The sequence below is a fragment of the Urocampus carinirostris genome, chromosome 5, assembly GCF_059441175.1.
Source record: "Urocampus carinirostris isolate Australia breed hairy pipefish chromosome 5, RoL_Ucar_1.0, whole genome shotgun sequence".
NCBI lineage: Eukaryota > Metazoa > Chordata > Actinopteri > Syngnathiformes > Syngnathidae > Urocampus > Urocampus carinirostris.
The window spans coordinates 34148433-34176358 of NC_142353.1; the positions used below are offsets into that span (position 1 = coordinate 34148433).

The window sequence follows — 27926 nt, forward strand, 5'->3', positions numbered from 1 at the left end:
TCAACCTTTTATATGTGCAACAACAACAAAATGTCAAAAGTAGGTGGTGCAAAAATATTGGACCCCTGTTCTCTCATCACAGCCAATTGACTCCAGAGGTTCCATGATGACTTTTGAATGATCCAATGTCAGTCTAAATGACTAACAATGACATTCAGGGTGGCGTTTAGTCTCAGTTTAAATGCACCTTCTCTGTGATAGTCTCAGAGGTCTGTGAAAGCAGATACCAGAGAAAAGACAGTATTATGAAGGCCAAGGAACACACCAGGCAGGTTCAGGATAAATTTGTGGAAAAATTCAAAGTCGACAATATAATGGTTCAAAACTAACGATATAAAGTGTTAAAATGGCCAAGCCAAAGTCCAGACCCTGCCAAGCATTTGTAAATAGATCTGAAAAATTCTGTGCACAAACGATCATTATCAAACTTTTAGGAACTTTAGCTGTTTTGTAAGGAGGAATGGGCAAATATATCAGTTTCAAGATGTGCAAAACTTAGAGACATACCGAAATGACTTGTGACTGTAATAGCAACATAGCTGTTGACCTCCACAGCTTAAGCTGAAAAAAAAAAATCTTTTTTTTAAGTTTTCGATCATCCACCAAAAGTTTTTAGGATTTTTTTGTTGTATTTCATATTTACCCGTTTTCTAATATTTCACCAAAACACCGATTTGTTGACATACACCGTTCTCTGGTGGACAGGATTATAAACTATATTCACGTATTTCAATAAGTCTAACATATCCAATGAATTTTAAGATACATTTTATCTAAAATGTTCTCAAAGTAGACGTTGTTCTAGATTGCACCAAACGGACGACTGGTAAGGGGGTGATAATCATCTTATCTCCTGACGATCTTTGATAGTCACGGACTTCTAATTCGTGGTTTGGGGTTTTTTTTCTAATTCTTTTGCAAGTTGTGTGACGGGTGTAATAATAACTTTTGTATTTTTTAAATACCTGCCGAAATATGTGTGTAGATTTTGGTAAGTGTCCTGCAATGATGAGTCCAACAGTGCCACATGCTGGTATAGGGTAGAGTTTGTTTTGGCTTTTGACATGTGACCAGAAGGCGGGTTTTGTTGGCAGTCTACAGAGCGAGCTGCCAACGGTAAGACACATCTTTTGGTGCTCCACAAAAAAAGTTAATTTTAAACATTAAAACCACAGCTGACAAATCTCTCAATGTGCACAGTAATGTGATTGATGTTGGAATGCTGTTTGGGTTTATCTTTGTTTTGTTTCTATCGCCTTTTATGTCAGTTTTGCCGGACGCTAAAATGCCAATTCCCCCTCATAGAGATCATAGCCAGCAGAGAAGCTAATCACGTGTTTGACACATTAATTTGCAGGTAAATTATACCCGTTTTTATACTCGTTATTGTTATTATTTCTATTTTCTCATATATATATATATATATATATATATATATATATATATATACATATATATATATACATATATATATATAAAGGTGTTGGTTAAAATTCAGTTTAAAGAAAAATATGTTGAATTCATTGTAAACATTTAAAAAAAACACTATACGATCTCTTGTTAAAAGTATCTTGTTAAAATTGATGTAAAATGTATTGTGATGGTTGATATTCTAAAATTTATTTTATGTAAAGTGAAAAGAAACCTCTTTGATATGTTTTGGGCAGTCTACAGAGCGAGCTGCCAAAGAGATCAAAGAGATCATAGCCATCAGAGAAGCTTACCACAGGTTGTGCCTAATTTCATTTGCAGCAACTGTGATAAAAACCTCATCCTCCTGTCCAGCGTGAATGTGGATCTTTGGTGGGACAGGTACACTGCGGTTACACTTGGATAAAAGGTAAACTTAAAGCACAAAAGAGGTGATGTATTGTTAAAATGTTGCATTGATATGGTTTATGAATCATAAAAGTATATAATTTATATATCTCTTAATTCAATTAAAAATATTGGATACCTAGTGTAGGGTTTTTTGTTAGTTGTTAGTTAAGCTAGCGTTAGCCAAAACTAAGAAAGGCGCCCAGACATGTATTTACTCATAAAAATTTATTTTTTTGAAATGCGTGGAATTCTCGATTTTTATTGATAGGGTTGACAAATAATGTTTCCAAGTGCCAGCTTCAAATCTCTTGATTATGCCTTTGAGGTGGGTAGATTTACGACAAGAGTTTAACAGGTAAAACAATGAAAAAATAAATGTCTATAAATCCTTCTCTCAGGAGAGAAATGGTCTGATAGCGATAATGGAGATGTCGTCACTAACAACGCCCTACATTGCCTATCAAGACGAGCCTTACCCCCACAATGGCACCCTGGCGGAGGTCGCCTACAGAAAACCGTGGTTCAGAGGTATAACTAAAAGACAACCGAAGAATATATGGCAGCATTCCCTCGATGTTCCCGTACAATCATATCGATTTATTTGAATAGCCCCTTTCAAACGTGTGGCGTGTAGTAAAGAGACAAAGGATTCACGCAAACTCTGACTCACTCGCTAATAGAAGCCTCATGTGTAACAGTTCACTTCTCCCATGGTGGAATTGTCATAGTCTATATATGGTAAATGTAACAGTTATATGCATCTATATGTAGTGTAAGTCTATGCTCCTGGATAGCCACTTTCAGCACCCATTGTAAACAAGTGCAACACACAGTACTTCGTAGATTTTGATGATACCTTTAATTAATGTAATAGGTAAATGCAAAAACAACATCTATTTGTGTAATGAGTAATGGTGTTGCTTGTGCTTGCCCCCTGACGGGATTTGACCCCCCCCCCCCAATTATGGCATTGCTTAAAAAGGGGATGTTTAAAGGGTTATTGTTTTTTTAGTAATCATGTAAATAATCAATTTGGTTTATTCAAATCCCAAGAAACCAAAGGCAGTTTTCCTATTGGTTTGTGTGTAGTGGTGCTTTTATGATATATGCAAAAATCTGCAACAAGTATTCAAAAGACGACCTGCGATATGGTGAAGAAAAACTATACAATTGTGATACGATTTTATCACTTTAACTTGATGATTTATTATGTAGGGACGGACATTTCTACCTGTCCTCTCAACATTTCGGTCCTGAAAGACCCAAGAGGAATAACACAACATGTCTACTCCATGGAAAAGTGATGTACCCCCTTTTTCAATGTTTTTACAGAGATTACCGCCTTGAATGAATATGTGTAACAGATAAAACTTAAAATGTAATTAATTTGTCATGCATAGAAGAGTATGATATTTAATTTACAGAACAATCTAAGCTTATAATTGTAGTTTTTAGGATAAAAATGTTATCCTTGTCCAGATTTGATGATCCTGCAAGCGTCAAAATGGAAAACATGGCAGAAATTCTCCACAAGGGTGAAACGTCAAAACTTTGTAACGAATCCTTCTCCAAGTTGAGTCTACAGCTGGATGTCGGAACTAAAGACCAAGGTCATTACATAGTTCCTTTAAAGTTTGAGATAGAAAGCCCCGCGATTACTCGATTGACCTTATGTATGCACATAATTGTTAAATGAACAATGAGAAAGGATGGAGATGAGTCGTTTTAGAATTCTATCTATCTATCTATCTATCTATCTATCTATCTATCTATCTATCTATCTATCTATCTATCTATCTATCTATCTATCTATCTATCTATCTATCTATCTATCTATCTATCTATCTACCTACCTACCTACCTACCTACCTACCTACCTACCTACCTACCTACCTACCTACCTGCCTACCTGCCTACCTACCTACCTACCTACCTACCTACCTACCTACCTACCTACCTACCTACCTACCTACCTATCCACCTACCTACCCACCTACCCACCCTGAGGTGAATGAAGTGGGTATCCCCTCCTCACTATCTCTACTCCCTAAGAGACAACAAGGCAAAGAAAAGGGGCCCGGAGACCGTTAGGTCTCGCAAACCCTAGTTATCGGGTCACTAAATGTGAGAGGATGTGGAAGTAAAGCGACTGAGTGGAAGAAAGAGGAGATCGGTTGGATGATGACTAAAAACGTTTTAAGATAGCAACGACAAAATATTAAAGGGACACTTTGGAGATTTTTTTTCAATTTTCATTCCACATTTGTTCAAGAAACATGCATACCACAGTTGATAAAATTACACTGTACAAAAACGTGGAATTTGTCATTGTAATCTCATTTTCTTAAAACTGTTTTTTTTTAATTAAATCATATGTAAAAATAAATATACATCTCATAGCAATAATGGCAGTTTTTGGTAGTTAACTGATCATAGTGAATCTCAACTACAGACTATTATTATACCATCCCCTGATCTAAAACATACCAAAAAACACTTTTATATAACTATTTTTGGACATGTTTTAAACACCACAATGTTTGGTCAATTTGTCATTACAAAAATATTGCGAGAGTTGAAATTGGCTCATGTTTGAAAACTTCAACATGAAAGGTAGCAGCTCAACAGTTGCTAATGTTAACGCAGCTAACGTCACTGAAGTGACTTCTAGCGTTAGAATGGGTGCCAGAACTGCAAATTGTCTCGGGTGAAGGGGCCAATTGACTTAGTTATTGTATATTTCATCTGACAATAAGTTATATCACTTGGAATCATTGTTTGATTTTGGCAGATCTGCTCCTACCAGAAGACATCATACCCGCTGATTTCCTGCCTTGTTTCAAAAAACATTTGCCCACCTTGAGGACCAAGCTGTCCCGACTGAAGACCCTTCTGGTTCCCGACCCGCTAATCTGCAGTGGAGATGTAGTCTCCGAGGAGGCCAGCAGGTAACAGAGGCGGCAAGAGTGCACTTTGGACCTGTGTTGCAGTACAGCTCATTTTTTAAAAGAGAACTTTGGGTGAAACAAAGCGCTTATTTAAGTCTTAAAAACGGGCAATTAAATTCAAACTTGCAGGCACTGTGTGCTTTATGAGAGATCGGTTGAAGTACTGCACCAAGAAGATATGACTGAAGAGTTTAAGAAAGAGTCACTAACAACGTATGAGGTAAAAAAAAGTAGCTAATCACAATTTCTCCTTTCCTAATTTCTACTTTGAATTTTCTTCCCCGGATAGTTTTTGTTGCTGCCTGAAATCATGAACAACTGCGTGGTGAACATCAACTATCCCACAAGGTTTTCCAGCATTTTTCTTAGTATAAATATTTTGGCAGAACCGGTGGATGAGAAAGTGTCAGAACCGGAGGTGTTTAATAGAGGTAATGAACAGGGTGTTGTGATAAATTTGACCTACAAAGGGATACAAGATTTGTTCTTTTTTCAGATGACTCAACTTCAGTAAACATTTTCCATTTTTCTTCAACTGAATCAACCGACAACCGAGACTGGATGTTGGACAATGCTCCAGGTTGGAATATAACATTACTATTATTATTCTGGCATTTGTAGTTCAGTGCACCGTTTAGAACTTTATTTTATCTTTTCCATTATCAGAAAGGGCGATTCTTCAAACTGACATGGAGTTGGAGGTCCCTCTTTCTCCACCTACTCCTTCCACTAGTTACCATCCGAACTGTCTTAGCACAGGTGACCTTCAAATGGAAGACCTTTCTTCATTGGACACATTGTGAGTGACCCTAGTAGAATTCCATCAAATTTTTGTTTATTGCCTGTGCCATTTTACGGATTTTAATCATTTGTATGACATTACAGATATTTTGTGTCACCTGAAACTCAGAAGCAGATGGCGTCAGCACTTCGGAAGGCCGAAAAGTATCCAGACTTTGTGCTGAAGTTTCTTTTGTTAGGTAGAACCGAGATCACCCAGCTTTACTTGCTGATCTCAAGTACATGAAGAATATGTATACCTTCTTGGCAGAACCTGAAGAAGAAGAAGCAGCCATTGACTTCCAACCTCTGAACATAGCCTTGAAGTACAACACTTTACATAGTCTGCCTGTAGAGACATCGATGGAGGAGATGGAACGCCTGCAGGTGGCGCTGTCGCAGCTAGAGGACGAGCTGTCGCAGCTAGAGGATGAGCTGTTGCAACTGCGCCTGGTCATGCAACGCAACAAGACCGACTTCGAGCAGCTTCTGCACACCAAGCAGAACCTGGAGATGGAAATCACCACCTACAAGAAGCGGATTACTGCTGATTTCCCTTTTCTGTTGGGTGAAAGAAACCCCACCACCTTCCAAAAGTAAGTTCCAAAATTACTGGAATTTGTTTATTTGGAATTTGGATTTATTTTCGTTTTTTTTCTGTCACCTTTTATATTAGTATTGTCGGACCTTGCATGTTGTGCTAAAATGCTAATTCCCCTTATAGAGATCAAAGCCAGCAGAGAAAGCTTACAACGTGTTGTGACTCATTTCATTTGCAGGTAAATTGTACCCATTTTTATATTCGTTATTGCTATTATTTCTATTGTTTCATATATATATAAAAAAGATGATGTTGGTTAAAATTCAGTTTCAAGAAAAATATGTTGAATTCATTGTAAACGTTAAAAAAAACCCACTGTATCTTGTTAAAATGGATGTAAAAATGTATTGTGATGGTTGATATTCTAAAATGTATTTTATGTGAACTGAAAAGAAAGCTCTTTGATATGTTTTGGGCAGACTGCAATGGGCTGTCAAAGAGATCAAAGCTAGCAGAGAAAGCTTACCACGTGTTGTGACTCATTTCATTTGCAGCAACTGCAACAAAAACCTCATCATCCAGTCCAGCGTGAATGTGGATCTCTGGTGGGACAGGTACACCGCGGTTACACACACACACATATATATATATATATATATATATATATATATATATATATATATATATATATATATATATATATATATATATATATATATATAAAATTTATTTATTTATTTATTTTTTATAATGAAAAACAAAAAACAAAAAAAAAAAAACAATGGAACTTTAAACAGACCTAGCGAATTGAAAAGAATGGGCTCTACCGTTTTTGAGCCAGATTGACAAACTAATGTTATGGTAACAGCTTATTACTCAGCCTTCCATTTTAGTGCTTTTTATGCTCTCTCTCGATCACAAACACACATGCTTGATTGATGAACTAATGTTATGATAAGAACTATTACTGCAGTTTAATTTTTGTAACATTCCTGCAGTGTTTTATGCACTAGGGTTTTTGTATTATGTCTGTATTATCTTAGTTGTATTTCTGCAGTAGTATTTTTTCAGTATTTCTATAGTAGAAGTAGGAGTCTCCACCTGACTGCTTTCCTAAAACAAGTTAACTACACTTTTAATGCTATCTCTTAATCACACACACGCTTTTCAACTCCAGACTCAATCTCAATATTATCAGTGGTCTTGATTCACAGGCATATCAGGACTCAAGAGTTAGCAGAGCTGCCGCTGTTAACTTCGCTCTAACATTATTCTCCTGCTCATTGTAAAGTTAGTAATGGTCGTGGGATGTAGAGCACTGTAGTGTTTATTACATTTTTGGGGGAGTTTTCTGCGTTTACCATCTACATGTCTCTACTCTCGCTCCTGACACTAGTCCGAAAATCTTCTGCTTCAGTGGCTCTGCCCACAGTTGCTTATACCAATCAGGAGGCACAGGGTGGGTAGCGACCGAGACAGAAGTCAGGAGAGAGAGAGAGAGAGAGAGAGAGAGAGAGAGAGAGAGAGAGAGAGAGATAGGCTCGGCTGCTTCTGAGACTAAATAATCGGCCTGTCAAACAAAAATGCCGACACGATATCTGTTAAACAGCTCGCTCGATAATCGGTCGACCTCTAAAGAAGACAAAACCAATTCCGCTAAAAAGTTGTTCCTTTGTGTCCCAATCTCAGAAGAACCCGACGTCCGCACCAGGAAGATCGTCAAAGTGGTCACTCAAACAATGATCAACGGAAAAGTGGTGGACGAGTCCAGCAAGGTGGAGCAGATTGAGGAGCGTAATCAATGAGGAGAAAAAGAAGGGCCTCCCGGTTAAGGGATGAAGCTTTAAGATGATCTTTGTTTGAAATGTAACAAAAAAAGGGTTGACTTGTCCAAAATGGAATCCTTATCATAATGATTAAACTTAAGCAGTGGCGTGAAACTTGACTCTCACACTTGTTTCTTGACTCATGAACGTTTTTTTAAAACTAAACTGGATCCTCTCTACCCTTAATAATGAGATTGCACATCAATTTGTCATCACAAACAGGCCATAAAACTGTGTTAAAATGTTTTTGTTATCCATACAGTGCTTCAAGAAAACATTGCCAAAATAACTTTTCTTCATAATAGCATATTTCAGGCTTCAAACTTAAAACAAAAAAAAATTGTGAAGTGGAACCAAATTATTTCAACCTTTTATATGTGCAACAACAACAAAAACTGAAACATAGGTGGTCCAATAATATTGGACCCCTGTTCTCTCATCACAGCCAATTGACTCCAGAGGTTCCATGATGACTTCTGAATGATCCAATATCGATCTAGATTTTCTCGTACGTCGTATAAGTCTGAAAATGCATAATAAACGTACTTTGTACGGCAAAAACATACAGGTTGACAGGTGTGCACAATGTAAAAACCCCAAAGAGGCTTGTTTTTGCAACGCCAACGAGAGACTGTTTAGCCAATCAGAATGCAGCACATGATGACGATGCGCATCATTGAAGTTAGACCGTGAAAGGTGAACCTGGTTACAGAGAGGGGTTCACTGAGTTAAAACACTATTTATGCAACACTTCTTTGAGCTAAAAAAATCTTTTTTTTTACGTATTTGATCATCCACCAAAAGTTCTTTGGATTTTTTTGTTGAATTTCATATTTACCCGTTTTCTAATATTTCACCAAAGACAAACACTGATTAGTTGACATACATCAATGTTATTACAGGACATGTGCTGGACATTTAAACTGGAAGACTGTTTCAAATCTATGCATCCAGGAGAAGGAGGGCTTCACCTGGTTCAGTAATGACAATGCCAGAGCCTCTCGAATAGACTACATATTTACAAGGGGTTTAACACTAAGTGATGCCAGATTAATTCCTGTCTTTTTTTCAGATCACTTGCTACTGTCCTGCTCTCTCTCACTTCCTTCAGGTATGACTGTTGGGAGGGGTCTGTGGAAGTTGAACTTCTCCCTGCTGGAGGATGAGGCCTTAGCCGCACGATACAGGGAGCGGTACAAGGACTGGCAGACCCTTCAAGACTCGTACGATTCACGAGCACAATGGTGGGAGATGACAAAGAAACAAACGCAGATTTTTTTTTAAAATAAAGGGAAAATAAGAAACTTAAAGAGATGAAACGCACGTCGGGACTATAAAGAAGACTCCAACGCTATTTTACCCTAACAAAAAAGGGGATGGACTTTGCATAGAACCTTTGGCACAGATTTTAAGAAAAGATAGAATTGTCGAAGGGATCAATATCCCAGGAAGTGGGGGACAAATTACTAAGTGTGTTTTGTACATGGATGATTTTCATATTTTATGTACTGACCGCGCATCTGTTGTAAGAGCCCTTGACTTGACTGACCTGTTTGGGAGGGCGTCTGGGTCAAGGCTAAATAGAGAAAAATCACAAGTGAAGTTTTATGGAACGTGGAAAGAGACAGAAAAGGCAGGACTCCCACTGACAGTGTTAAGGACAGACCAGAAAATCCTAGGGATAAAATTCAATGCGAATGGAGGAGGCGAGACCAACTGGGACGATGTGACAAGGAAAGTTAGGCAAAGACTTGGTTTTTGGACACTAAGAAAACTGACAATAGAGGGGAAGGTCCTAATCATCAAAGCGATCATGCTCCCATTACTTTTATCAATCAGTTTAGTTTTTATGCCCAAAAGAGACGTGCTTTTACAACTGGACTGAGCCATCTTTCACTTTATCTGGGGCTCAAAGTGGGAAAGGATAAAAAGATATACAATGAAAAAAAAAAGGCTCGACTTCATACAAATCCCTTGTGGGCTTTTTCATCGGCAATCGGTTTTCCTCTAAATCTCTAATCTTTGGTTCCATTTTTTTGGTTTGAACAATTTTATTGACACTTTTAACAGCAATTAAACGCATTCACAATTACATTATATCACATTCTAACAATATGAGGTTTGAACATTTTTTATCAACACTTTTAACAGCAATTAAACACATTCACAATTTCACCATATCATATTCTAACAAGGTGGACTGAGCAATTCGGAAAAACACTGGACTATGTGTAATGTGTAACGTAAGATCAAACATCAAACATTCCGGTTGTATCCAGCAACTCTGTTTGACCCTCAACCTCCTCATCAACCCCCCCGGAGGAAAACAAAGCCTACTTACAACAATGTCAGTTAGTTCTTTGTTCCTTTATCTCTTTGTTTCCTTATCCTCACTGTAAATGTGGAACTGGAGTCGTCCAATTTCGTTGTCACAGCATATCCCATGTTGTAACAATGACAATAAAGGCATATTCTATTCTATTCTACTCTAAAGTGAAAGTGTGACATGCTGCCTTTGCTCTTTATTTCCGCCAAAGCTTTTAGTTCTTGTTTGATCGCGACCTTCTTTCATGTGGTACATTTTATTTAAAATGTTCTCAAAGTAGACGTTGTCCTGGATTGCACCAAACGGACGACTGGTACGGGGGTGAATATCTTTTATCTCCTGATGATCTTTGATTATCACGGACTTCTAATTCGGGTTTTTGTTTTTTCTATTCTTTTGCTACTTGGATAAAAGGTAAATTTACAACACAAAAGAGGTGATGTATTGTTAAAATGTTGCACTGATATGGTTTATAAATCATAAAAATATATAAATTCATATATATCTTAATTCAATTAAAAATATTGGATACCTAGTGTAGGGTTTTTTTGTTAGTTGTTAGTTAAGCTAGCGTTAACCCAAACGAAGAAAGGCGCCCAGACATGTATTTATTCATAAATAATTTGTTTATTTTAAATGTGTGGAATTCTTGTTTTTTATTGATAGGGCTGACAAATAATGTTTCCAAGTGCCAGCTTCAAATCTCTGGATTACGCCTTCGAGGTGGGTAGATTTACGACAGGAGTTTAACAGGGAAAACAATGAAAAAATAAATGTCTATAAATCCTTCTCTCAGGAGAGAAATGGTCTGATGGCGATAATGGAGATGTTGTCACTAACAACACCCTACATTGCCTACCAAGACGAGCCTTACCCCCACAATGGCACCCTGGCGGAGGTCGCCTACAGAAAACCGTGGCTCAGAGGTATAACTAAAAGACGACTTAAGAATATATGGCAGTATTCCCTCGATGTTCGTGTTCAATCATATCGACATTTATTTGAATAGCCCCTTTCAAATGATGACATGCAACTCAAAGTGCTGTATAATAACATCCAATAGAGTATAATTAAAGATGAATGACTCTCCTTTCCCCCCACCTAACAACCCAGAATGCCAATAAAGAGGTCTTAAACATTGGTCCTGAAAGTCAGCTGGAGAAACTTTTAGCAAACCTGCAAGATTTTAACTTTCACAAAGTGTTAAAACGTGGGTGTTATCAGTTCCATAACCACCCATGTTATGAGGATTTCCACAAAGTAGGAACCACATATTTTTGTACTATAGCTTGTGACACAATCTGCTTTCTTGTGTGCATTACTGCGCGCACACAGTTTCCATCATCCAGGATATTTTGATAACGCAAATCACTATTTTCGTGTAGTAAAGAGATAAATGATTCACGCAAACTCTGACTCGCTCGCTAAAAGAAGCCTCATGTGTAACAGTTGACTTCTCCTATGGTGAAATTGCTATAGTCTATATATGGTAAATGCAACAGTTATATGCATCTATATGTAGTGTAAGTCTATGCTTGTGGTTCGCCACATACTGTAAACAGATGCAACACACAGTGCTTTGTAGATTTCTGTGATACCTTTAATTAATGTCATTGGTAAATGCAAAAACCACATCTATTTGTGTAATGAGTAATGGTGTCGCTTGTGTTTCCCCCTGATGGGATTTGACCCCCTTGTGGGATTGCTTAAAAAGGGCATGTTTAAAGGTGTATTTTTTTTACTAATCATGTAAATAATTGATTTGGTTTGTTCAAATTCCAAGAGACTGAAGGCGGTTTTCCAATTGATTTGTGTGTAGTGGTGCTTTTACGATATATGCAAAAATCTGCAGAACAATAAGGATGCAAAAGAGGACCTGCGCTATGGCGGGGAACACTGTATTAAGATTGTGATACGATTTTATCACTTTAACTTGATTTATTATGTAGGGAAGGATATTTCTACTTACCCTCTCAACACTTCTGTCCTGGAAGACCTAAGAGGAATAACACATGTCTACTCCACAGAAAAGTGATGTACCCCATTTTAAATTATTTTCAATGTTTTTACAGAGATTACCGCCTTGAATGAATATGTGTAACAGATAAAACATAAAGTGTAATTAGGTTGTCATGCATAGAAGTGAATGATATTCATTTTACCTAACAATCTCAGCCTATGATTGTAGTTTTTAGGATGAAAAGTTTATCCTTGTCCAGATTTGATGATCCTGCAAGTGTCAAAATGGAAAACATGGCTGAAATTCTCCACAAGGGTGAAACGTCATACCTTTGTAAGGAATCCTTCTCCAAGTTGAGTGTGCAGCTGGATGTTGGAACTAAAGACCAAGGTCATTACATAGTTCCTTTAAAGTTTGTGATAGAAAGCCCTGCGATTATTCGATCGGCCCTATGTATGCACATAATTGTTAAATAAAGAATGAGAAAGGATGGAGATGAGTCATTTTAGAATTCTATCTATCTACCTATTTACCTACCTACCTATCTATCTACCCTGAGGCGACTAAAGTGGGGATCCTCTCCTCACTATCTCTACTCCCTAAGAGACAACAAGGCAAAGAAAAGGGGCCAGGAGACCGAAAGGTTTCGCAAACCCTAGTTATGGGTCACTAAATGTGAGAGGATGTGGAAAAAAGAGGAGATCGGTAGGATGATGACTAAAAACGTTTTAGGATAGCAACGACAAAATATTAAAGGGACACTTTGGAGATTTTTTTTTTCAATTTTCATTCCACGTTTGCTCAAGAAACATGCATACCACAGTTGATATAATTACACTTTACAAAAACTTGGAATTTGTCATTGTAATCTCATTTTTTAAAAACTATTTTTTTAATTAAAGCAGAGGTCAAAGATCCGTTTTAGTAAAACTGGCAATCAATAAGTTAATCGCATATGTAAAAATAAATATGCAATAATGGCAGATTTTGGTTGTTAGCTGATCATAGTGAATCTCAACTACAGATTATAATTCAGATTCAGATTCAGATTCAGATTCAGATCTACTTTATTGTCATTCTAGTACACGTGTATACAGAACGAAATGTCGATGCATCTGACCCCCACAGTTTCCTTGAATGTACAGATATAAATAATGTTGTATTGTATTTTGGCTACGTATAGTATTTTACCATAGTGCCGATAGTGCCAGAAGAGTAGCTAACCAGATGCGCAAAATGGGCAGTCAGGTTAACAAGTCAGGTACACAGTAACATTAACACTGTAACAATAACGCTGTAATTACAATAGTGCAGAGAGCAATGTGCAAGGAGTGGCAAGCTATAAAAGAAACTGCCAGTAGTGCAAAAGTCAGATTAGCAGCCGTTTAGATTTAAGTTAACTATATGTTAGATTGACCATTTAACAGTCTAATGGCCAGGGGGACTAGACTATTGCGGAGCCTGGTGGTCCTGCACCGCACACTGCAGTACCTCTTCCCAGAGGCTAGCAGAGTGAACAGTCCATGATGGGGGTGAGAGGGGTCCCCGGTAATGTTTTTAGCATGGGATAGGCAGTGCTTCTGGCCAATGTCCTGAATGGAGGGAAGTGTAGTCCCGATTATTTTCTCTGCTGTCCTCGTTACCCTCCTCACACTACCCCAGTCGGTTACACCATCCCCTGATCTAAAACCTACTAAAACTCCAAAAACACTTTTATATAACTATTTTTGGACATGTTTTAAACACCACAATGTTTGGACAATTTGTCATTACACAAAAGAAAACAATTTATTGCGAGAGTTGAAACTGGCTCATGTTTAAAAACTTCAACATGAAAGGTAGCAGCTCAGGAGTTGCTAATGTTAAAGCAGCTAACGTCACTGTAGTGACCTCTAGCGTTAGAGTGCGTGCCAGAACTGCAAATGGTTGCGGGTGAAGGGGCCACTTGACTTATTGTACATTTCATCTGACAATAAGTTATATCACTTGGAATCATTGTTTAATTTTGGCAGATCTACTCCTACCAGAAGACATCATACCCGCTGATTTCCTGCCTTGTTTCAAAAAACATTTGCCCACCTTGAGGACCAAGCTGTCCCGACTGAAGACCCTTCTGGTTCCCGACCCGCTAATCTGTAGTGGAGATGTAGTCTCCGAGGAGGCCAGCAGGTAACAGAGGCGGCAAGAGTGCACTTTGGACCTGTGTTGCAGTACAGCTCATTTTTTAAAAGAGAACTTTGGGTGGAACAAAGCGCTTATTTAAGTCTTAAATGTACAAACGGGCAATTAAATTCAAACTTGCAGGCACTGTGTGCTTTATGAGAGATCGATTGAAGTACTGCACCAAGAAGACATGACTGAAGAGTTTAAGAAAGAGTCACTAACAACGTATGAGGTAAAAAAAAAAAAGTAGCTAATCACAATTTCTCCTTTCCCGATTTCTACTTTGAATAACTTCTATTCTTCCCCTGATAGTCTTTGTTGCTGCCTGAAATCATGAACGACTGCGTGATGAACGTCGACTATCCCACAAGGTTTTCCAGCATTTGTCTTAGTATGAATATTGTGGCAGAACCGGTGGATGAGCAAGTGTCAGAACTGGAGGTGTTTAATAGAGGTAATGAACAGGGTGTTGTGATAAATTTGACCTACAAAGGGATACAAGATTTGTTCCTTTTTCAGATGACTCAACTTCAGTAAACATTTTCCATTTTTCTTCAACTGAATCAACCGACAAACGAGACTGGATGGAGGACAATGCTCCAGGTTGGAATATAACATTACTATTATTATTCTGGCATTTGCAGTTCAGTGCACCGTTTAGAGCTTTATTTTATCCACGGTATTATTACCTGATTTTCCATTATCAGAATGGGCGATTCTTCCAACTGACATGGAGTTGGAGGTGACTCTTTCTCCACCTACTCCTTCCACTAGTCACAATCCTAACTGTCTTAGCACAGGTGACCTTCAAATGGAAGACCTTTCTCCATTGGACACATTGTGAGTGACCCAAGTACAATTCCATCAAATTTTTGTCTATTGCCGGTGCCATTTTACGGATTTTAATCATTTGTATGACATTACAGATATTATGTGTCACCTGAAACTCAGAAGCAGATGGGGTCAGCACTTTGGAAGGCCGAGAAGTATCCAGACTCTGTGCTGAAGTTCCTTTTTTCAGGTAGAACCGAGATCACCCAGCTTTACCTGCTGATGTCAAGTACATGAAGAAAATGTATACCTTCTGGCAGAACCTGAAGAAGAAGAAGCAGCCATTGACTTCCAACCTCTGAACATAGCCTTGAAGTACAACACTTTACATAGTCTGCCTCTAGAGACAGAGATGGAAGCGTTCGATTGTTACATGCAGGAATCTCTGGAGAGGTTCAACACAAAGGTTTCTTCACATGAAAATGACTGTGCGGTGATGGAATTCATCAAAATGCCACTAGACCCTGATGAAGAGTGTGAGCTCACTCACTTTTTCGCTCGTGTTCATACTTTCATTCCGCAAATAATTCTTGGCCCAGATTTAATCTCATAGATTTGACAACTTGTCTTATCAACCTCTGACATTGACACTGTTTTATCCTCTTCACCTTTCTGCTTAATATACAGTAGGTGAGATAGACACAGTATGCATTCAAATTAGATAAATCCAACGTTGAGAAGGATTCTAAAATTCCTCTTTCCCTTTTTCTATATTGTTTCCATCTATCCATTATCTGCACCGCTTATCCTCAGTAGGATTGCGGGAGTGCTGGTGCCCATCCCAGCTATCTTCGGGCAGTGGGCAGGGGACACCCTGAACTGGTTGCTAGCCAGTCGCAGGGCACATGGAGACAGGCAACTCACTCGCTCGCTCATTCATACTTAGGGACAATTTGGACCCGCCAATTAACCTGACATGCATGTTTTACAAATGTGGGAGGAAACTGGAGTGCCCGGAGGAAACCCACGCAAGCACGGGGAGAACATGCAAACTCCACACAGGAGGTTCAATCTCATGACTGCGCCGCCGTGCTGCCCATGTTGTTTCCAAACATGGTGTATTTCTCAATCCTTTTTAGTGGGCCAACACATGGTTGACATGTGCAGTATTGTTATCTGCTAAGTAAAACTAGTTTTAAGGACTGAGCTTTTGTTTAACACTTTCAATCACACCATAAAGTTAGTTTTTTTAAGTTGTCCCGGTATGTGTATTTATGAACTTGTTTTGTACTCTTTTATGTGGGTTTTCCACATTTTAATGATAGGCATGATCAAGCCTTTTTTCAATACAAAATGATTTGGCTTTAAATCCGTAGTTTCATGTTATATAATTTGAGTTTATGACACTTTTTCATGCATGTAGTTGTGCAATTCTAGACATTTCCAGTAGATGGGACATGTGAATCGATAGTCCGTTATCAGAGCTTGAAATATTAGTGGATGTGGTTGCCTTCTAGGGGCCATTTAACAATCAGAAACCTAAAATATAAGTAGCGGTACATTTTTATCATATAACTACAATATTAAAAAAACAATAAGGCATATTGTGACTTAAGGGTAACTATTTGTACATATCAGTCAGACGGGTGTAAATCTTTGGTACTGATGTTATCTGGCATCATTATTGATGTCTACTCAATGTTTTGGTATCAATGTAGTTCTGATAAAAAAATTAAAAAAATAAAAAACCCGATTTTTCTTCCTGGTGTTACGAGCCTGGTACAGTGGGTTTTGTTGACCGAAATTCCTGTTGTCTTTTTAGACTTTGTCCAAAGTGTTCTTCCTCACCCAGAGGATTTTGAAAGCAAGACAGTGTTGGTCCCAGAACCTATTAATTCTGCTGAGTATTCCACAAAAACTCTGCCTCTCAACACGAAGGAAGCCAAACCTTTACCAAGCACTAATCAGAGAAGCACCAAAATGACGTTTGCCCCAAGTCCGCCCTTACCTTCTCCTCCTAAGAGGGATGCCAACCCCAGAAGCAGAGAAACGGAAGACCAGAGAAGTGTTGTCAGAGCAAGCAGACCTAACCACGTGCAGAATGCTGACCTGCTGACTTCCTTCATGATGCTCAGGTCGGGGCAGGCTTCCACACCCATTACAGGTGCTTCATCTTTTATTAGGCGGAAATAATTCTGATATATCCATTGTAGGCCTCCATGGGTGAAAATCTGCGATACGGAAAATACCATATTTTTTTTAAAAAAAAGCATACCGTCTCGATGTTATTTCAACAGTGTCAGCACCTGAAAAAGAACATGTACAAGAAAAGGTCCCAGAAGTGCAGGCGACTCCTAAGCAAATGAACAAATCAGAAAGGAAGTCCACAAAAACTTCTGCAGTCACTTCTGCTACAGCATCAGGGCATGCCTCTAGAGAGCAGGTTGCTGCTGCAGTCCAAGAAATGCCTGACAGCAGAGTTGTTCAAGTCCAAGCCACTGGTAGGACACACATTATTATCGCCTTTAATATTAGAATTCGAGGAGCCTTTATTGTCATTGATTACAACGTAGTGTACATTGTTCACAATGAGATTAGACCTGGCACTCCAAGATAAACATGTAATAAAACTATAACATTAAAAAATAATATTAGGATAGTTACATAATATTTACGAGGCTGTGCTCATAGGCTGGCCTAAGTTCTAAGTGTGTTGTAAAATAGTGCAATTAAAATCATGTTTTGTAGCGACAATGTACAAATATATGAATAAGCTATGCATAGGCAAGATATTTTTCAGTTTTATGTGTTAAGGAGTGGGATGGCTCTAGATAAAAAACAGATTATGTTATCCTGTGTTTCAATGGATCTAAAGAAGTCCTTGATCATTTTGTCAGCTCTGCTGCGGTAGTGGAAGCTGGCACTGTCCTCTATACTGGGCAGAGAGCAGCCATTGATTTTCCGGACTGTGTTGTGTAAAGTTCTCCGGTCTGCTGCAGTCTTCCAGCATACCACACTGTTATACCTGTATGCGCTCCATTGTGGCTCTTTAGGACACATCAGCTTTTGTTACAGGGCGTTTTTCTTGAGCACTCTGTAAATCGAGCCACTGCTGGGGCTTCCCTTCCACAATTCAGGTGTAGGCGGACCAGGAGAGGTTGTTGGAGAGTGGACTCTACACAAAGACAATTTGTTATTGCAATATGCTTCAAACAACACAAATAATTAACCATGATCCTTTTAAGTGTTTCCTGGACACCACCACAGTAGAAGTCTGTATAAGAATTTGCAGAAATCCAATATGTTTCACCTTCAACTTTGAGTTTGATAGTGAACCTTAAGTTGTACAGCTGAAATTGGATTTTACCAACCAACTCAGTGCAATAACATGTTATTCACGTCGTCCCTGTGTACAAAAGTTTGCTATTTCCGATGCAATGAAAATAAGAACTCAAGATTCATTTTAATGTCACACGTAGAGAGTCAGCATCAGGCATACCAGGAGCTGCTGTCTGTGGCCCGACCTCTTCTGTCCTCCGCCAAAGAGCAGGGTCTCAACCTCCCTACATGGACTGGTTTCGAGCGCCTGTCCCCGGACCAGACGCGCTATTTGCTCAAACAGAGAGAGATGGCGCTATGCATGAAAACACCGCGAAGGAAAGGAGGTGAGACGTAGATGGATAAGTTGTTGTTACAGGAATTCATAAGGTGATGTGATATGTGTAGATGAGGAGCAGCTGTTCCATCAGGTGTATGTTATCCATGTGCTGGTTATGGCCAAGGACCTGCTGTTGAAGAGTCACCTAAGTGCTGCTGTGGGTTAGTAACTCACTCTATATTGGAGTGGTATTCATAATTGCTGTTACGGAAACAAACCAAGTTTTTGTTTCAGAGTTTATCAGAAATGCAACAGAGACGTGCACGGACAGAGGTCTGATCCAGCTGCTGAGGAAGCTGCTAATTATTTTACACATTGGGCGCAGCAACAAGTCTGATGTGAAACTGCAGGAGCTGCATAAGCTGGTGGCGGCTCGGTTACAATGTGAAAAAGTCAGTCAATTAAACTCAAAGGACTTGGTTGTAACCAAACTAAAAACTTGGTACTTTTTATCTGCAGATTCTTGTTCTCATGTCACTTCAGTGTGACGACAGAATGACCAGCATCTTGCAAAATTTGAATCACTTAACAGGTAAGAATGAATTGGGATCCTTTTTTGTTAACAATTCGTAAGTGTCAAGTCAAGTAATGTTTATTTTTATAGCCCTTAATCACAAAGAGTCTCAAAGGGCTGCACAGATCAAAGACTATTGCAAACTACGGACTATTATGACCATATCGCCTGATCTGAAGCCTACACGAGGGTAAATAATACAGGGATATTGTCAACATAAAATATTGGTTATTCATATGCTATAGAATAGAAGTGTTTTTTAAGTTTAGATTTAAACATTTCACTGAGGTTGCAGATGGAATCTCTGGGGAAAGAGTATTCCACAGCACCGGGGCCCAGATGGAGAACGCTCTCGATCCTGCGATCTCTTCTTGGCTCTTGGGATCACTAGTACACCAGCATTTAGGTGAAATTATATCTGAAAGATATGAGGGAGCAAGTCCATGCATGATTCTGTATCATACCAACAGAACCTTAAAATCACATCTTAGGCGAACAGGGAGCCAATGCAGGTTAGATAATCGGGGTAATCTTGTCCTAGTTAAAAGATTCACCGCAGCATTTTGTACCAGCTGAGGGCTCTTGATTTTGGACTTGGGGAGACCGGCGAGTAGTGCATTACAGTAATCTAGACGGTAGGTAACAAACGCATGTATTATAATCTCTGCATCCGACTGAGACAGCATAGGGCGAATTTTAGCAATGTTGCGATAATGGAAAAAAGCTGTTCTAGTAATATTCTTAACGTGTGTTTGAAAGGACAGATCGGGGTCAATTGTGACACCCAAATTTTCGACTAAGTCACTCTGGATGATATTACATTTGTCAATGTTCAGAGCAGTTTTTCAGAACAAGTCACGACATTTAGATGGACCAATGAATAACATTTCGGTCTTTTCAGAGTTAAGGCGCAAGAAGTTAAGTGACATCCATTCTTTTATCTCAGTGAGGCAGGCCTCCAAATTTCTACTGTTTAGTGTGGCAGATTCCTCCATCGGAAGATATAGTTTAGAGTCATCTGTGTGCAATGAAAACTGATATCATACTTGCGAATATTATCACCTAATTGAAGCATAAAAATGCTGAAAAGAAGGGGGCCAAGTACTGAACCCTGTGAACTACTACTTTGCACACAGGATGCGGCAGAAATCTTTTACTCAGGGGTTAAGCCAATGAAAGAAAGTACAACCTCCAAAGTGGAAGGAAAATGTTTAATTTATTTCTTGAGACTTCAGTCCACCATTACACCATGACACATACCATTAAGGGAAGTGCTTTAATAAATTGCAATATTTATGGAAACGCGTTTCTCTTTATAAATAGAAAATACAGTATTTAACTACTCACATGAGTCACCTTTTCTTTGCCCTCGTGTTGGTTTCAGATCAGGGGATGTTGTAATAGTCTCTGCAGCCCTTTGAGACTTTCTGTGATTAAGGGTTGTAAAAATAAATATGACTTGACTTACTATTCATATCTTTATCTCCTGTGTGTTTGATGTCTCTGCAGCTGTATGTACAGTTCGCCCTGACAACAAAAATAACCGATTGAACGGCGCCAGAGTTGTCAGCAGGTAGTTTTTTTTAGAGCTAGTGGTGTTTTCAATGTTTTCAATTCAGTCCAAATGCCAGAAGATGGCGGTAAAGCACTCCTTTTTGGGGGAAGATAAGGCTTCTGAAATACTGTTCCATAATGGCTGTGGTTCTGCAGTTTTTGCAAATGTCCTGATTTTAAGCATCTAAGGACTTAGAAACAGTTTATTTGCCTAGGAAATTATCTTTTTATTATTTGATACTGTGTTAATTCAACTTATCATAGTGGTCCACTCAAAAATATCTTTCGGAACACATTCTTTCGTTATAACTGCGGTCCAGTGCATGAGTCTTTACCTGATCCGTATAGCGTCGTGGGTAGCGGGTGCGTGTTGGTGTACGAGCAGCATCTGGGCCCAGACTTCCCTTGGGATCATTTCTCTCTGGTGGTAGAGTACGACCACCAGGGTCTATCGCCTTGGGGAACTATCTGCAAGGAGAGGAGAGTACATCACCTCACATTTGAAACCATCCTACTTAGTACAGGTAAGCATTTCCAGTAACTCCTTCAGCCAATTCTCAATGGACCCGGGGGATGATTTTGTTTTTGGAAATCCTAAAGATGAGCAGCAAAGCACAGACAGCCTCGAGGACAGGGTGCCCTACGTGCTGTTTGTGACCAAGTCGCTCCTTAACTGCCCAACCTTGTTGCAGATACTGGAATCTACGTAAGTTATTTCGTCTCCGAGTAAAAACTTGAACATTTCATTTATTTGCTGTTGCGCAGGTTTAACATTACACTACTGGAGAGGAGTCCCTGTCCCACCCTGCAGATGCTGGGCGCGACCGATCACTACTCTGTCATCACAGTGGATGAGAGCACTGCCATTGTTGTTCAGGTAAACAAGCAGGTCAACAATTGAACTCTTGAATAATCGCAACGCTTTTATTTCGTGTTATTGTAGGAGCAGGAGGAGTTATGTGAGGAACGGGCCTGCGAGATAATTGTCATGAGGCTCACTGCGCTGTTGCTGCAGTACAAATTTTGCTGGATTATTCTGCACTACCCCGATGGCAAGGGGGGAGGGTTAGTCCCGCTCTGATTCATGCTTTGAAAAAATATAATGTCGACATTTTTAAATGTAAGAGGGGATTGAATTAGTCTAATTTAAAATAATTTTGTAGATTTTTCAGATGCTACTCCAAGTTTAAAAGCACCATAAAACCTCACCCCCCTATACTGTATATACCAGGGGTGTCAAACAAGTTTGACACAAAGAGCCGAAATTTTTAACCGTGAGAGCCACACTACGAACAGACCGGCATTAGAGAGTCAAAGAGCCAGATCACGCACTGACCGGCATTAGACGTAACCTACGCAGATTGCCAGTCAATTATGTGTCCAGAGCAGCATAAAAACAACAAATTTGCCAAATTAATTTCAAAATATAATGTATCATTTGTTATTAACTCTGATGGATTCAAGTGTGTTTTAAGAGGGGGAAAAAACTAAACATGAAACGTGTCAGGGCGGACCAGAACAGAGCAGGAGACCCCAGAGCGTTCGTTACAAGTCTTTTATTTGGGGAAGCGTACAGGGTTAGCGCGAGACGCGATGACCGTCGAACGTCAGCAGCAACGCCGTGAAGACAACTTCGGGACACGTAGCCAATCGTAGCGTGGGACGGAAGCAGGTCGAGTTTACCGGGACTGGAGAGAAGATCGTAGCGTGGAACGGAAGCAGGTCGGATCGGAGGCAGGCAGAATCAGGTAAACAAGTCAAAAATACACAGGAAAATCAGGCGAGTCAAACGGGGTAAAAAGTAATCCTCCGACGAAGAGGTCTCCGCGTAGCATGCTTAAAAAGGGAACATAAACCAATCAGGAAGCGCATTCCAGCGCGCCAGATGATTACCCCAGGTGGCTCCACTTGGGTAATCATGACAAAACGAGGCAAAGAGCCACAGTAGATAGAAAATATGATGAGGCAAAGAGCCGCATTCTTATTGGCCAAGAGCCGCATGCGGCTCTAGAGCCGCGTGTTCTCCACCCCTATTATAGACAATAAGATTCTCAGTAATTTAATGCAATGCTATGTTCCACATTATTTGATTAGTTAAATCATGATAATCTGGATTTTTCTATATCTGTTTAAGTTAAGAAATATGCACTTTGCACTACTTAAAGGGTGTTTAACCTCATTTTAGTTCAGTGGCCACATGGTAGCAAAACATTCTCAGTGTCAGAGACCAGGATGGAAACAGGACCCGCTTACGTAACCGTTACCACAAGTTTTATTGAAGAAACGAGGAAGGGCTGCGCCCACAATCCGATGTTCGCTGGACGTGGGAAGAGGGTCGCTCTCAAACTCGGCTGATGATCCGAACACGGAAGTGGATCTTCCATTGCGAGCGATGGCGGTGTCAGGGATGGGAAAACTGGTCGGTAGCCAGGACTGGAGAGCAAAAACGTGGTCGGGGTCGGAAACGAGTTGTAAGCCAGAACGGGAGAGTAGATGTTGTAGGGATCAAAAACAGGTCGTAAGTCGGGACAGGAGAGCAGACGTGGTCGAGATCAAAACGGGTGGTAGCCGGAGACAAACGGGAGCAAAAACGGGACAGGCCGGAGTCAGGGGTCGAAAAAAAGGCTTACCTTGAAAAACAGAGGTTCGCAGACGGACTGACAAAAAGGGATTGACAGGACTGGGTTTAAATAGTGACAGGGATCCAATCAGAACTCGCGGCTGTTGGCGCCAAATGAGCGGGCACAGGTGATTCCAATGGGTAATCAAGACACACAGGGGCTGGATTATTAAATTGATGGCATAAAAGTGTTCCCTCAGCTAGAGGCCTTCGGGGTCTTTTCGGAGGCTCACAATAAAATTATGATTTAGGGATGTCAAGTTTTTTTCCCCTCATATTTTTTTCTTCACAAAGATTTAATCTCTTAAAGCAGTGATTTTCAACCACTGTGCCGCGACACACTCGTGTGCCGTGAGAGATCGTCAGGTGTGCCGTGACAAAATTATCCTGAATTTGTAAAGAAAAGCAAAACAGCAATTGGATAGATACACACTACAGTTTATTCAACCCCAGAAAACACATGCAGACTGGAAAGTGACAAAAATAGCATACAAACACTAATTTAAATGATTGATTTACCGATTTGAAATTCTTTCTGCTTTCATTTTTTTACGATTTATTTTTTTACCTGGATATGGGAACTTTGTTGATTTCATATCTAATATAGAAAGGAATTAAAGCTTCTTTAAACTTCTGCAAAGGCACCCAGGTGGTATATTTTTAAAATTTTGTATTTTTCATACCGCCTTTAACACCACATCCATTCCTTTTATTATAAGTAAAATGCCATCAATGTTCTCTGGTTGATTCATTGTAGTCAGCAAATACAGCTACAGTGGGTGCTTTGAGAGTGGTGCTTAGCTTTGGCGACATCCAGTGGACATATTCATTAAAGCATGTCATTGTTTGACACGAATTAGCTTTTTTTTCTTGTCCATCTTTCATCATTGGCTCCTGGGCCATATAAATTGACGTGGTGGGCCACATTTGGCTCCCGGGTCATGCGTTTGATACATGTGCACTACATAATCTGTTTTTTTTCCCCTATTTGTCAAACCCACATTTGACATTCTAACTAAACCTACACCTATATTGCCATTGTTCAATTTTCTATTTTAAAAAGCACTTGAAATATAATACTCACAAATCAGAAGATGTGCAAATTCTACTCATTTATTATGATATTGATGCAGGTTCTCCAGTCGAGCCTTCAGCAATTTGGTAATGATCAACTTGTCCCTGGTACTCTTTGGCATGAAAATGGAAGATCTGGAAGTGAAGGTACCATACTGAAGGTTCCAATTTTGTGTGGGATATGTTACGACTGTACTGGTAAAACAGGTGCTTATTGCTTCGGATGTGTCGGAAGTGGCACAATGGGTCAACCGGATCTGCTTCCACAGTCTGATGGTCAGCAGCCGTGATCTCGCCGGGTACCTGGAGCGAGATTGGCTGGCTGTCACGTCGTCACAGGTGAGCTCCGATAACACTTTTTTGGGGTGTTGACTCATTTTCACCCCCTCTGATATCTATCAGGAGGAGTTAAGTCTGTCACAGTTCCCCTGCATCAACCCCTTAGTGGCTCAACTCATGCTTAGGAGGGCACGCTCGTTTCCGTGGCTACTGAGCGCCTCTTTGGAACAGCTGGTGGAGATGTTGCCAGAAGTCCCATACAAAGTCATGAAGGTAAGGAACGCGCACCAGAAAAGGATTGCTGTCAGCATATAATGATGTTTTACCAAAATCAGCTATTTAGCAACATCACCAGCCTGTATGAAGCTCAGCCAGGCCAGTCATGTCCTGTCAGTCCACATCCTCCTTCTCCTCCTCTTCATAATTCTCCTCCTCTTGCTCCATCTCCTTCTTTTCCCGAGGAGACTGCTCTCGCTTCGGAACTATTTCCTAGCGTCAACCCCAGCTTTCTGATAGCTCCAGACGACACAGAAATCAGCTTCTACTCACAGGAACAAACGGAGAATTTCCCCCACGACCCCATATGGCCCGATGGAAACCTAGAGTTTGGTAACTGGTTCTCGCCTGATTTTTGGAAGGAGGAAACCCAACAAGAAGGGGTTTTACCTGGTGACAAGGAAGCAGCGGGACTGGTGCTAAAGAGGGGAAGTGACGATTTCTTGCAACAAGGTTTCCCGTGTTTGGACGAACCCTTTAGTCACTTCAGCCCAACTTTCAAAGAAGAAACTGCCTATTTTGCCCACGATCCTTTGTGGCCTGCTGAAAACCCTGAGCTCAGTGACTGGTCTGCACCTGATCTGTGGAAGAATGACATCCAACAAGGAGGGGTTTTACATGGTAGCGTAGGTCGAAACGGAGCAGCAGGACAGGTGATAAAGAGGAGAAGAAGCGAGTTGCTGCAACAAGATTTCAGCTCTTTCAGTCATCTCAGCCCGCCTTTAAGGGAAGAAACTTCCTTTATCACCCATGATCCCTTGTGGCCTCCCGGACGCCCAAAGCTCAGGGACTGGTCTGGACCCGATTTGTTGAAAGGACAAGAAGTGCTCTTAAAAGGCAGAAAGGGCTGGGCCAGAGCAACTGGACTAGTGGCGGGCAGAAGGAGAGGGAAATTACAGCAACGGAATTTACAGTCTTCAGAAGATCCCTTCAGCCACTTCAGCCCGAATTCCAAGGGTACACCGGAGAGAGGAGGTCCAACTGATAGAGGTTCTTGGAGAAGAGAGGGATTCCCCACAAACTCTGCATCGAGATTCTGGAGGGAACAAGATAGGAAGAGGAGTGAACAAGCAGCAGGCTTGACTGAAATAGGTGAGATACATTAGCACACAGTTTTTTGGGCAGCTACGTAGTTAAGTAGTATATTGGAAAAAAATGTATGGACTAACACAGGGGTGTCCATTTTTTTTACTGAGGACCACATCAGCATAATGGCAGTCCTGATGTAACTTGTAAATGCAACTAAATGTAAATGAATGGTATGCAAAATAAAAGTAACTCCTGTAAAATAAAACACACTACAATAGTATTAAAAAGAAACTACAATACACATATACGATGTATTATAAACTAAACATTTTAAAAGAACAAAATCTAGGAAATGTTTGGGATCTTTTATGTCTCAGTTCCACTCATCGTAATTGATATGGAATCACTGTCGAGTCGTGGCTCTGAGCTGTCACTTTTTGGGGACCATCGTTGACATGCATTGTGGGAAATGTAGTTGACAAGTTCATTCTGTTTTAATGATGGACCCTTGCAAAAGGAGATTGCATGGGATGCCTGTTCGTTCTTTTGACTTTTATGCACTGTTTACATCGTTGTCACTCTCGGCCAATCGTGTTGCCGTTCTTTGCTACTCACACCCTCTAGGGTAGATCTGCTTTTGTAACCTAGGAGATTTGATAAAAAGAAAGGGCTTTTAGGAACGGTTGGAATTTCTTATCGGAGGTTTGGGTCCTCTCCTGTTCTTGCAAATTGAAAATATGTTGATGTCCTCTCTCCTTATTTTGAGTGTCGACTAAAACCAGCGGTTGGCAACCACTGGGCCGCAGACGGGTTTTTTTAGTACTGGGCCGCCTTTTTGCTTTTTGCTTATACTGTCTTTATTCGTGTAAACACTCAATTATTTTTTTTCCCACGAAAGAAAAGTTTGAGGTTTTGCAACATTAAATTGAGCAATGGTTGATCAGTCAACAAATACCAACAACCATATTTCGCCAACATTGGACGCAATAGGTGCCGAACCCGGACCGCGGGAGTGAGTGCGCCGTTGATGACATAAGAAAAGGCAGTTGGTTTTATCTCATCATCATGCTTTTTTTACTCAGCTTGTTGGAGGCACACGTGAGCGGTCAATCTTTGTACAATGTTGTTTTAGCTGAACTCTTTCCCATAATGCTCCATTACAATTGTCCAAAATTGCACTGTACTCATGAATTTTTAGACGCTCAGACGTTTTAAGCTTTAGCGGGCCACATAAAATGAGGTGGCAGGCCCTGAGTTAGTAGATAGTTATTACAGTCTAATTGAAGGACAGCCTATGTCAAAAATATTAGTTGGACAAGAGGAAAATGAAACATTCAAAATAATGTGCCGTTAATTGTGTTTTTCAGAGCTACCTGCTCTGAAGAAGAGCAGGCTGACCTACGAAAGGGTGCCCGGATGGACCGACGGACAGACTCGACTTAAACTCTTTTAAATGATTTCATGTGTTTCCTGTTTGGCGTTAACTGTTTTTTAAAAAAGTCGTAGTTTCCAATTTCACTATTATCGGAACACGTCAGCATTGCAGGATTTAAACACTGCGGTTCATAACACCCTATTTATTGCGTACAGTTTGTGCATGTAAAAATAACACGCTGAGTTTGTTTAAAAAAAAAAAAAAAAAGAAAAGCAAAATAAAATATTCAACTGTGGAGTGGAGCAATCCCCTTATCGCTTGCAAAGCATGCGGAGAAATAACGCTTATCTTTGGCAGCCAGCAGAGTCAAGCGGCTCCCAAAGGAATGATCCCCCCTCCCCTTCGCACCAC

General features: G+C 40.0%; 2 protein-coding genes across 7 annotated transcripts; both read left to right on the forward strand.

Moving 5' to 3' along the window:
- Window positions 1-2223: 2223 nt before the first annotated feature.
- On the forward strand, window positions 2224-27805 carry shoc1 (shortage in chiasmata 1). 5 transcript variants are annotated; one of them, XM_088336532.1, is made up of 27 exons: window positions 10888-10965; window positions 11039-11168; window positions 12192-12273; window positions 12462-12592; window positions 14215-14371; window positions 14507-14597; window positions 14678-14819; window positions 14885-14968; window positions 15166-15205; window positions 15292-15386; window positions 15457-15672; window positions 16959-17300; window positions 17434-17637; window positions 18616-18801; window positions 18863-18955; window positions 19029-19186; window positions 19254-19326; window positions 20818-20881; window positions 21211-21386; window positions 21463-21568; window positions 21628-21739; window positions 21806-21927; window positions 24616-24703; window positions 24764-24895; window positions 24959-25108; window positions 25171-26203; window positions 27508-27805. In XM_088336532.1, the coding sequence occupies exons 1-27, from the start codon at window positions 10921-10923 to the stop codon at window positions 27591-27593; spliced, it is 4338 nt and encodes a 1445-aa protein (XP_088192658.1). In that variant the 5' UTR covers window positions 10888-10920; the 3' UTR covers window positions 27594-27805. The 5 variants fall into 5 exon arrangements, with proteins under 5 accessions (XP_088192657.1, XP_088192656.1, XP_088192658.1 ...); XM_088336529.1 differs by having other exon boundaries at window positions 15073-15205; window positions 27508-27804; XM_088336531.1 differs by lacking the exons at window positions 10888-10965; window positions 11039-11168; window positions 12192-12273 and adding exons at window positions 2224-2349; window positions 3037-3121 and having other exon boundaries at window positions 15073-15205; window positions 27508-27804.
- On the forward strand, window positions 5778-8035 carry LOC148366112 (uncharacterized). 2 transcript variants are annotated; one of them, XM_088336537.1, is made up of 4 exons: window positions 5778-6145; window positions 6274-6328; window positions 6645-6704; window positions 7780-8035. In XM_088336537.1, exons 1-4 carry the CDS (start codon window positions 5793-5795, stop codon window positions 7831-7833), a joined length of 522 nt encoding a protein of 173 aa, XP_088192663.1. In that variant the 5' UTR covers window positions 5778-5792; the 3' UTR covers window positions 7834-8035. The 2 variants fall into 2 exon arrangements, with proteins under 2 accessions (XP_088192663.1, XP_088192664.1); XM_088336538.1 differs by having other exon boundaries at window positions 7783-8035.
- Window positions 27806-27926: the final 121 nt, after the last annotated feature.